Source organism: Bos indicus x Bos taurus, chromosome 12 (assembly GCF_003369695.1).
Source record: "Bos indicus x Bos taurus breed Angus x Brahman F1 hybrid chromosome 12, Bos_hybrid_MaternalHap_v2.0, whole genome shotgun sequence".
NCBI classification, from domain to species: domain Eukaryota; kingdom Metazoa; phylum Chordata; class Mammalia; order Artiodactyla; family Bovidae; genus Bos; species Bos indicus x Bos taurus.
Genome location: NC_040087.1, coordinates 28599598 through 28611734, shown reverse-complemented (window position 1 = coordinate 28611734; position 12137 = coordinate 28599598). Strand labels below are relative to the sequence as shown.

The 12137-nt window shown below is 39.3% G+C and overlaps 1 protein-coding gene across 8 annotated transcripts in view; it reads left to right on the top strand.

Moving 5' to 3' along the window:
- FRY (FRY microtubule binding protein) overlaps positions 1-12137 on the top strand; it is a 329597-nt gene that overhangs the window by 204025 nt on the left and 113435 nt on the right. For all 8 annotated transcript variants that reach the window (XM_027557464.1, XM_027557466.1, XM_027557463.1 and 5 more), the window contains 2 exons: positions 1336-1468; positions 7671-7778. In XM_027557464.1, the coding sequence (XP_027413265.1) occupies positions 1336-1468; positions 7671-7778 (241 nt within the window). The remainder of the gene's footprint in view (positions 1-1335; positions 1469-7670; positions 7779-12137) is intronic.

The following is a 12137-nucleotide window of genomic DNA, read 5'->3' as shown; positions in this document are numbered from 1 at the left end:
ACATTAATTGTTTTGATTCAGTCTGTGGTTTGTTTTACTGCCCTTTAAACTTTTTGGAACTTCCTGTTAAACATTTTGTTGTTTAAATGTTAGATTTTTATCTAAGTTTGGTCTTTTCAAACTTCTAATATTGATTATCTGCAGTTTACAATAAATTTCTAAGATATCTGTGTCCTTTGGTAGATAATCCTGTTTATAAAGCAACCATAAAAATATATTCATTCACTTATTCATTCCCGCATCCCTTTTTACGGTTCCTTTTTTTTTTTTTTTTTCAGTGAAATTAGTTTAATCTGTGTTTTAAACATGCCAAACCCCATATCTGCCAGGGTGTATTTTGGGTTTCGCCTACATAAGATTATTTTCTTTTTAATTTAACTATCTTAACCCAAAGAGATAACTTTTTGCATTTGTTTCTTTTTTTACTGAGTTTGTGAATTTACAAACATGCTTCCAACTTGTTAAGACAGTTCCTTGATTCCAAAGACCTGGAGGAAACATATGAGGAAACTTTTTTCTTTAAAATATTTATCTTAGTTATGAAATGGTTAAATGAGTTCAAAAAATTTTAATACATGAGAAATAACCATTAATAATTATTTCATTAAAGTACAAATTTTGGATGCAAAGCAATTTACATTTTTATTATATACATAAATATGGAAAATGTATATACATATATGAAATACATATTCTATACACATTTGTCTTCCACTCTGCTGAGAGTGATAAAAATAATAACACTGAAATACATCTTCCTTCATTTAAAAATGTATAATGTGAAGCCGTTTTATTACTTTTACTAAAAAAAAATGTTTATTTCAGGGAAAATATAATTATCTTTATATTTATAATAAAAAGTTATTAAAATTCTAACCCCAAATGAGCATTGTCTTTTATTACCTTTTATTCAGATAATCATTCATCAAGGTGATTTTTTTTTTAATACTAAACAGAAATATGAAAATTCCAGCATGGAACTTTGTTTCCTTTCTTATTTTATTAATTTTTTTGTTTCCTTTTTTATTTTAACTCTTCTGGAAAATATTTGCCTTTGAAGAATTAGATTTCCTATGTGTTAAATTTAAATGATTCTTTGGGTAACACCTACGACATGAGGGCGCTATGCTAAGAATCCTGCAAATAAGAGATTAGAATTAGAATTAAACTCTGCTAAATAGGCTGGTCTAATTAGCAGAATTAGACTCTTCTCGAAGAACTCATTGACTCACAGAAAGTCTTCAATAAAAAATACATCACTGAGGATAAATAAACTGGGCATTTCACTGTTTGATAGATTTAGTCAAATATGTGACTGTAATGCATATTTTTCAGGCATGTCATTATATTACTCTCAAGTACGAAAAGCTGTGGACAACATTTTAAGGCACCTTGATAAAGAAGTAGGAAGGTGTATGATGCTGACTAATGTCCAGATGTTAAACAAAGAACCCGAAGACATGATCACGTGAGTATAAATGAGGACTAAGTTTTCAATGAAGGATTAATGAACCAAAAGACACCAGAGAGGTCTTTCTCCTTTAATTTGTATATTGTTCTCATCTTATTAGAGTCAGCTCTAAGAAGTGTTGTTATTCAATGGTTAAGTCGTGTCTGACTCTGCCACCCTGTGGGCTGCAGCACTCCAGGCTTCCCTGTCCTTCACTAATCTCCTGGAGTTTGCTCATATTCATGTCATTTCAGTGGGTGATGTCATCCAACCATCTCATCCTCGGCCACCCTCTTCCTTTTGCCTTTAACCTTTCCCGGCATCAGAGTCTTTTCCAGTGAGTCAGCTGTTTGAATCAGGTGGCCAGAGTATTGGAGCTTCAACTTCAGCATCAATCCTTCCAAGGAATATATGAATATTCCGGGTTGATTTCCTTTAAAGAAGTGTTAGGGATATTAAAAACATAGTTTGATAATATTTGGCTAACTGTAAAAGTAAAGTCAAATCCAAGATTGATCTTTTTTTGGCTGTGTTTCAAGTATCATTAGGCCAATAAGTTAGAAAATGGACCCAAGACTTTTTCTGGTCCACAGTTTTCAGAAGTGATGTTTTGCTCCCAAGCCCATGTGCTAGAGCAACACCACCAGTTTACAGTCATACCATCTTTAAGAATCATAAGTTCACTTGTTTCTAGTGAGTATTCCTGAAATGTGAGAGTTAAACCTGCTTAATACTCATCTCACACGCTAGTAAAGTGATGCTTAAAATTCTCCAAGACAGGCTTCAGCAATACATGAACCATGAACTTCCAGATGTTCAAGCTGGTTTTAGAAAAGGCAGAGGAACCAGAGATCAAATTGCCAACATCTGCTGGATCATCGAAAAAGCAAGAGTTCCAAAAAAACATCTATTTCTGCTTTATTGACTATGCCAAAGCCTTTGACTGTGTGGATCACAACAAACTCTGGAAAATTCTTCAAGAGATGGGAATCCCAGACCACCTGACCTGTCTCTTGAGAAACCTATATGCAGGTCAGGAAGCAACAGTTAGAACTGGACATGGAACAACAGACTGGTTCCAAATAGGAAAAGGAGTACATCAAGGCTGTATACTGTCACCCTGCTTATTTAACTTATATGCAGAGTACATCATGAGAAACGCTGGGCTGGAGAGAGCACAAGCTGGAATCAAGAGTGCAGGAGAAATATCAATAACCTCAGATATGCAGATGACACCACCCTTATGGCAGATAGTGAAGAACTAAAGAGCCTCTTGATGAAAGGAAGAGAGGAGAGTGAAAAAGTTGGCTTAAAACTCAACATTCAGAAAACGAAGATCATGGCATCTGGTCCCATCACTTCATGGGAAATAGATGGGGAAACAGTGGAAACAGTGGCTGACTTTATTTTATGGGGCTCCAAAATCACTGCAGATGGTGATTACAGCCATGAAATTAAAAGATGCTTACTCCTTGGAAGGAAAGTTATGACCAACCTAGACAGCATATTCAAAAGCAGAGACATTACTTTGTCCATAAAGGTCCATCTAGTCAAGGCTATGGTTTTTCCAGTGGTCATGTATGGATGTGAGAGTTGGACTATAAAGAAAGCTGAGTGCTGAAGAATTGATGCTTTTGATCTGTGGTGTTGGAGAAGACTCTTGAGAATCCCTTGGACAGCAAGGAGATCCAACCAGTCCATCCTAAAGGAGATCAGTCCTGGGTGTTCACTGGAAGGACTGATGCTGAAGCTGAAACTCCAATACTTTGGCCACCTGATGCGAAGAGCTGACTCATTGGAAAAGACCCTGATGCTGGGAAAGATTGAGGGCAGGAAGAGAAGGGGATGAGATGGTTGGATGGCATCACCAACTCAATGGACATGGGTTTGGGTGGACTCCAGGAGTTGGTGATGAACAAGAAGGCCTGGCGTGCTGCGGTTCATGGGGTCGCAAGGAGTTGGACACAACTGAGCAACTGAACTGAACTGAATATTCTCTATGTAACCGTGTCATAGAAATACTGGATTTTGAGAATGTATTTGTAGCTTAAAGTGTAGAAATCAGATGTTCTTAGCCAAAATTTGAGATCTAGATTTGTAATTAGTGCTCTTCATTAGAAACTCACACGATTTGTATTAGCTACTTTTGATTGCTTATGGCAGGAACATGGATTTGGTTGTGACCTTTCATTTTAAGAAAGTTTGGACTTTCTTGAACTGTGAATTACATCTGGCACCTGTGTCATAAATTTCTAAAAATATAATTAGAAAAATTTTCTTTTGTCACTTAGCATGTGTGCTCCGTCGTGTCCAAACTTTTGCGACCCCATGGATTGTAGCCTGCCAGGCTCCTCTGTCCATGACTTCTCCAGGCAAGAATACTGGAATGGGTTGCCATTTCTTACTCCAGGGGAACTTCCTGACCCAAGGATCAAATTCTCATCTCCTGTGGTTTCCATGTTGGCAGGCTGATTCTTAGCATATCCAGTTCTAAGTATTACCATTAGCAGGAAGGTTGTTACCTGTGTAGGGAAGTTCATGTTATAGGTGTGTATTAACGTTAGTATGTTAAAAGCAAAGTACAGTGAAACAAAACATGATAAAATAAAGTTAAAAATACAGAATTATTTTTAAAGCATATTTAGCAGCATGGCAAGTTAAAATGAAAACCTCCTCTACAGAGCTCCACTTAAAATCTGCAGCCCTTCCTTTATTAAGGGTGATTTATTCCAGAGTTTCCCAATGTCAACACAAATATATACTTTTTTTATAAAAATGGGTTATACAATGTATATTTTCCGTAGCTTGCCAATCATTTGATTGAAATGATGTGGAGTGCACATTGCTATAGACATTTCAGCCGAAATGATAGCAGAAGTGATAGTGACCAAAGTTAATAACAGTGAATATCTTGTCTACAGCTCTAGTACTTATCCCACAAATTGCCAGATTGTCCATAAACCTTTAACTTCCTTATTATGTACTCTTTGAATATGTTTAAGCAATTTTCAATTGATAATGTAGAAGATACAAGAAGTGCTTTTAAAACTTCCTCCATATAGTTGTTTCCTTTGAAAACAGTCAAGAATTGAAAGATGTTTAAAAGAAAACTATGAGGGACTTCCCTGGCCTTCCAGTGGTTATGACTCCACACTTCCACTGCTAGGGACATGAGTTTCATCCCTGGTTGGGAAGCTTAAGATCCTGCAAGTCATGTGGTGCTGCCAAAACAATAATAATAAATAAAGGAAAACTATGTTTGTAATGCAGAGGTCATAGAACAGGTCAGGACTAAAACATATTCAAAACCTTAAAAGGGTACAGGTTTAAATGTAAGTGTAAACATTTCATTTGTATTTTAGTAATACCTCAAACCTTTTCTAAGGTGATTCTTTACTTTTTCCTAGTCAACCATCTTAAGACCCTCAAATTGGGCTAGAAAGAGTTTTTGTGCTAGGTTTTAAAGCAGACCCTTGAGTGGAAAATATTTCATGGCTGCATTTCTAAAAAACAAGGAGAAACATTAGAGAATCATATAAGCATTTAGGGAAAGAGAGTTGAGGTCAACACCATGCTAATGGAAATGGTTATTGGAGTTGGTATTTGAGGTTGGTCCAGGCCTTGTGTAGGGTGTGAACTTGAACATGAAGCATTCTGTGTTGCTTTGTTTCCATTTCTCATCCCTCTTGTGCTTTATGCTGGCAAAAATGGTAATAATTGTAAATACAATAATATGATTGTTAATAATAATTATATAATGTCTGTTAATAAATACTATGTTATTTGGGGCTTCCCAGGTGGCACCGGTGGTAAAGAACCCACCTGCCAATGCTGGGCATACAAGAGACACAGGTTTGATCCCCAGGTTGGGAGGATCCCCCTGGAGTAGGAAATGGCAACCCACTCCAGTATTCTTGCCTGGAGAGTCCCACGGACAGAGGAGCCTGGCGGGCTACAATCCATGGGGCCACAAAGGGTCAGACAGGACTGGGTGCACACACACACGTCAATTGGGGGACTCATACACTTCCTATAAAAGCCGAGGGAGTGAGGACTGCAGTAAAAGGAAACCAGGCACCATTGAGAGTTTCTAATCTGGGCTCGCTTTATCAGCTGGGAATTCTGTCTGGCAGAATTTGTCATACACACCAGGCCAGGCAGGGTCAGGCTGTTTTCCGGCAGATAGGAAAGTAATCCCAGGTGTTTAAAACATCTGGAGAGCACATCAGGAGAGCTATTGAAATGACTCTGTGTGTCACACATGAGCACTCACATCAGTCACCAGGCTCTAACTCTGTCTGGCCGTCACAGATATCATTTGAAGTCTGCTCCTTCCTTCAGTTGATTGGAGGCCACTGTACAGAGTCTGTGTACATCCCCTGCAAAATGACCATGGAAAATGAGAGAAAATAATCTTTACAACTTCCCACAAAAACAAAGTATTTTAGAAATGACAGATGTCTCTTATTTTTTGCATAAACAGTTTTGTATTCATTCCTAACAAAGTTACAAACACATGCTAAAAAGTAGTCACAGAGCAAAATTGCTGTCCGATTATCCTCTTTAGCTTACAGAGAGCATGGATTCTGCTCGTTACATTTCTGTTCTGACACAGAATAGAATATGCTGTTCCAGGAAGAAATTGCTTCTGTGCTACTTTGTATTTTCATTATTGTGTCCTCAGTTCAGTTCAGTTCAGTCGCTCAGTTGTGTCCGACTCTCTGCGACCCCGTGAATCGCAGCACGCCAGGCCTCCCTGTCCATCACCATCTCCTGGAGTTCACTCAGACTCACGTCCATCAAGTCGGTGATGCCATCCAGCCATCTCATCCTCTGTCGTCCCCTTTTCCGCCTGCCCCTAATCCCTAGGACTGTGTTAATTTGGTGCCGATTCTACATTTATTCTCAGAGGAGTAAATCAGAATTTAAATATGCTGTTTTATTTTATCACTTAAGTTATTTCAAAGATTTGATGTGTAATTTAGTTTTCCCATAAAGGTTATTGATAAAATATATGATTAAGAATCAGTTACCTACTTAAACTAGTAAAAATTGAAGTAATTTATCACCAAATTTATGTTTTCCCTTCACATTTTACAGCAGAATATAGAAGGCATTGTTGTTTGTTTGGTCACACAATTGTGTCTGACTCTTTTGTGACCCCGTAGACTGTAGCTCACCAGTTTCCTCAGTCCATGGGATTCTCCAGGCAAGAATACTGGAGTGGGTTGCCATTTCCTTCTCCAGGAATCTTCCCAACCCATGGCTCGAACCTGAGTCTCTTGCATGTCCTGCATTGGCAGGCAGGTTCTTTACAGCTGAGCCACCAGGGAAGCCCCATAGAAAACATTAATTATCTTAGAAAGATGAAATCTCCATAGAGGTCAGGACCATTGGTATAATTTTAAAAAACAGAAATGGGTGCACAATTATATACATTTCAGGATTTTACTTGACAATATGAAAGACTTATTTTGGGATGTACTAAAAAAAAAAGTGAAAACCAGCAGTGGGGACTCTAAGAGAAGAAGCATAACTCATTAGAGAGAGAAGCTTTCGGATTTTGTGTTTGTTAGAGGCACCATTTCTTGTATATATTAAAATCCTGTTTTTCAGTGCTGAATGTAGGAATGACTACAATACATTTATTACATGCTGGTGCATTTAGGCATTTTAGTAAATTCAGTATCCTTATGGCAGCCCACAGGGACCAAACCTACAGAAAGCCACTGAATGGAAAGATGTATGATAGAATGCTTCTGCTACTGACATTTTCCTCTTCAGATATTTATCTCTGTCCAACATTTACGTGTTCGTAAGTTCTCTTAGAACTGGCCAAGCTATAAAGGGCATAAATATTAAGAATAACATGGAATTTTAATTGTAATGCTTTTTTAAAGCTAGCTGATGTTTGATAAAACAAAAAATTTTAATTAAAAATGTATTATTGAGAACTCACAAACTAAATAAGTATAAAAGGAATTTTTAAAATTAAACTATCAAAGGATAGCTTTTGTGAGTTTCTATCATTTATACTTTTGAGGCTATTAAAGCTTAAAAGAGCACTAAAATAGTTTTGTTTTTAAAAAATAATATGGAGCAGACACCAGGCGGTGATTCAGAAGGCCTTGATTCTAGTCTTTGTTTACATATTTGACCAATTTTTAAAAATGTTTTCACAACCTTTGACTTATGTTTAAACTTTGTCTTCACATTCCAGGGGTGAGAGAAAGCCAAAAATAGATCTTTTCAGGACCTGTGTTGCTGCTATTCCTCGACTGCTTCCTGATGGGATGTCAAAGCTTGAACTTATTGACCTGCTGGCGAGGTAGGTGAGAACTGTGGTGGGCCTTTTTTGACGAAACTCAATTTTAATCCTTTGTCATGATTCCTAAAAGAATGATCATTAAAAAATGGACATTTATTAATTCTCAGTACTGTCTAGCATGCCCAGAAAGAGTAAAGAAATGTTTTTGGTTTCAGTTTTTTTTTTAACTCCCATGCTCAAGAGGTTTAAAATTCAATATAGAAGCAAAGACATAAGCACATAAGGTAAGTAGTAATCTAAAGCCTGAACTTCTGCAAATTAATGGCACACAAAATATGTGATACCTGAAATCACAGGGTAGGAGGATTACTGTGGTCTGGGGATGGCAGCAGGTGACTCCTGGAAGATGGTGGAACTTGAGCTGCCCTTGAAGGAAAGACAGAATCAGAAATGCAGAAGGAGTGACGTGAGGACAAGGACAGAGGCGGGACCAGGACATGAGATGAGTCTGTTCAGGATAAAGTTCATCCAGGATCTGATTCTCAATCTGAGACCCACACCCCTGGAGGGCCAAGAAACAGGGATCCCAAGCTAAGTTTTGTACTTCAGAAAGCTTCCAAAATCCGTACATTTATCCCGCACCATCCTCCATAAGAATGCCCAGTCCAGCTTGAACCTCAGGTTAATTTGCTTTGAATGAAATGATATTATTGTAGTTAAGTAAGCTTGATTTTCCTCATGTTGATCTGAAGTTCTGGTTGACAATTATGCATGTCTTTAACTTAAAAATCATAAGTGACTTTTAACCTGAATACATTTGAAAGACAGAATCATTAGAAATGGGGTTTGTGGGAAGGGTGGAAGAAGGAAGAACAAAAGTCATCATAATTTGAAAAAGAGAAGAAAAAGGAGTTTGGAAACCCCATGATAAAAAGAAATAGAAATGACTGGAGAGGCATATTTTCAACTAATCTTTACTACTAGCTGAGGTGTTTGGACTTGTGGAGAATAACATGATAAAAGAAAGTATCATTTCTGGCTGGTTAATCTGATAATGTTGGGAAGCCCAGAGAGGGATAACAGATATTGATGCTGATTGGATTAAAGATGTATTATGCATAACCTTATTTATCAATGGGACTTCCCTGGTGACTCAGATGGTAAACAATCTGCCTACAATGTGGGAGACCCAGGCTCTATCCCTGGGTTGGGAAGAACCCCTGGACAAGGGAATGGCAACCCACTCCAGTATGCTTGCCTGGGAAATCCCATGGACAGAGGAGCCTGGCGGGCTATAGTTCCGTAGGGTTGCAAAGAGTGAAACACGACTGAGTAACTAAGCACTTACGCACAGAGGGTGGATTCCCAGTGAATGATAAACATGGTTATTTGGAGATGGGAGGAGCCAAGGAAGAAAGAGACCAAGATACTCTAAAGGACCATCCAGGCTAATACGGAGTCTCCCAGAGTGATAGCAAAGACTGACAGTAAAGAAAAGCTGTGAGACAAGTGCCAAAGTCCGCCCAAAACGTAGAGGTGCAGCCTGTCCATTTGCCATAGACAGCAGTGGGGAGGGTGGTGTGACCAGAAGACCAGTGTTAATATTTCCACAGAGGAGAGGCGCTGAGTGAGAGGGCTTCAGGGGCAGTGTGGAATCAGGGGACAAAAGACCACTCTCCGTGGCCTCTCAAGTTCAACTGAACCTGTGTCTGACTCTTTGTGACCCCATGGACTGTAGCCTGCCAGGCTCCTCTGTCCCTGGAATTTTCCAGGCAAGAGAATGAGGGGCCAGCATCTTGAAAGTTGTGGGGGAGGTGCCCCAAAATGGGACCAATACTGATTCCATTGGGAAATCTCGAATTTTGCTTCTCTGCTTTGCCATTTGACTAGCCAAGTGATCAAGACGAAGTATTTAACCCCTCAGCCTGTCTTTTCTTACAAGCCTGTTGAGAGGGCTGAAAGACAGATGACCTGGCAGCACTTGGTTCATCTGAAAGAAAATGTCAACAGGAAAAAGACTGTTATCAGTTAAATTGAAGTAGAAGCAAAGTTCACTTATTTCAGTGACTTTCTAATTGGTGATGATTATGTAAGTAAGCCCTTTGAAATGCTAAGTTTTTAAATGTCGTGCAGCCTTTTGGTAACATCTCTAGTGCTCTTCTGCTGTAAATCTGAGTGGGAGAGTCTTACCTCTGGAATCACCTTGTTAGCGTCCAGTGACGCCTGGGTCTGCAAACCCTCCGTGCCTGGCATGTCAGGAGGGAATTCTGTCAGACGTGGTTGGAATGGCAATGCTATTTATAGTGTATTGTGTTTATTATTGTGTACATTCTTACAGAGCCCAAAGCAATGGGTCCTGTTTTTATGAGGGGAAAGAACAAATAAATATTCTTGAGAGTTCAAGTCTCGGGGTGAAGTCGAGAAGATGACTGGACTTATATGGGAAGCCTGTGAAGAGGCCTTTTTCATAAGCTTCAAAAGAAGCTGGAGGCCATTCTCTCAGGGGAAGGATAACTCAGAGAGCTGGCCCTCACACTGGGTCCATTGACCTATGAGAAAACGATCCCCTTCAGCTCTCAAGAAGGTCACAGGACAGGAGTGAAGGAGCTGAAGAGCAGTAAATGTGGGTTCCAAGCCTTCACTCACTTTATTCCCCTACAGTCCAGTCACATTTGGATTCAGTTGACTTCTGACACGGTCTCATCAGAGAGGTGTGAGCCCTTTTATTTCAGACAGTCTCGTGTACATCCATGGTACATTTTTACTGGAGAAAAACTTGGTTTGCTTCATAATCGGCAAACCAACTTTCATGCAGGCTCTGCTGCCCCTCACAGCTCAGTTCCCTGAATGAGTGTCGACTGAAAATATATATATACTGATACAGGGTGAAAGTTGTGTTAGGTTTTATTGGGGGCAAAGTAAGGGCTGTAGCCCGGGAGACAGCATTTCAGACAGCTCTGAGAAACTGCTCCAAAGAGCTCTGTGGAAGGTCAAGTATATATGTGATTTCCGTGAAGGGGAAATACGTGAAATCGATTATGTATTTTTTGCAGAAGGTTTCTGCTAGTCTCTTGAAGGCAGCTGCTATTTGTGAGGAGCACATGTCACCATGATGGATTTTCATGCTTTTCTAGATATGAGGAGATACAAGAATTAGGCTCATAAAATCTTCTGAAAATATCTTGCTATCTGAAGGCCTGCTCTGCCAGTTTTTCCCAGAGCACAGTGTGCCTCATTCCTGATCTCCACCCTGAAACTCCTTTCAGAAGGTGTTGGAGGTCAGCAGCTGCAACGGCTCATAATTTAATCTTTGTAGAGGTAGATGGCAAGTGTCAGTTTTTAGTGACAGGAGTTTCAAGGATTGTCCTCCAGAGGCTCCCTTCCCAGCAATTCAAGTCAAAGTGAAAAGTGAAAGTGTTAGTTGCTCAGTCGTGTCCAACTCTTTGCAACTCCATGGACCGTAGCCCGCCAGTTTCCTCTATCCATGAAATTCTCCAGGCCAGAATACTGGAATGGGAAGCCTTTCCTTTCTCCAGGGGATCTTCCCAACCTAGGGATCAAACTCTGGTCTCCTGCATTGCAGGTGGATTCTTTACTGTCTGAATCAGAAGCAAAGATGGGGGAGCTTACTCTTCTCCTTAGCAATTGCCATCTTTTTTCTCTTTAACTTCCTGAATGTTTCCTGCTCTGCCCTTGACAACAGGAAGGACCTGTCCACCCAACAGTCCACAGGCTCTTCGTCACTTCCTGTAGCACTCTAGTTGCATTCAGGGTTTGCTGACCCTCCTTTCAACAATATGAAATAGGCTTGTGAGAATTAAACAATGCATACAAATCACTTAACATCAGGGCTAGAACACAGTAAGCTCTGAGCAAATGTTAGTTGTTATTTTTAGGCATCTTTGAATCTGAATAGCATACTGTGCCACGATGTACAGTGCAGTTTCATATACACGTTAGGAAAGTGGGCACACGTTCATTCCTATTTTCAGACAAGGAGCTTGAATTTCAGAAGAGTAAAAGTCAGTTGCTCAAATTTATAGAATTTTCCTGAAGCAGAATGGAAGTGACAGATGTCATTGGTTTTATGCAATTTATGCACATTTTATGCAGTGTTTCTTTTCAGTTGGTAGAACTTTGAGGTCATGCGTTCACAGTTCCACAACCTTTGGTGGTATCTGAAAAATACTTAAATTTACCATTCATCGTTGGTTCTTTAGCCTGTGTGTATATAGCAGAGGGTGGCTGTTTTGAGTAGCCAGGTGAGAACAAACTGCCTCAATAAACCCCTTAATTATATATTTTTTACTTTATAATTTTATCTTACTATTTTTTAACTTTTTATTTTGTACCAGGGTATAGCCAATTATGGAGAAGGAAATGGCAACCCACTCCAGTATTCTTGCCTGGGAAATCCCA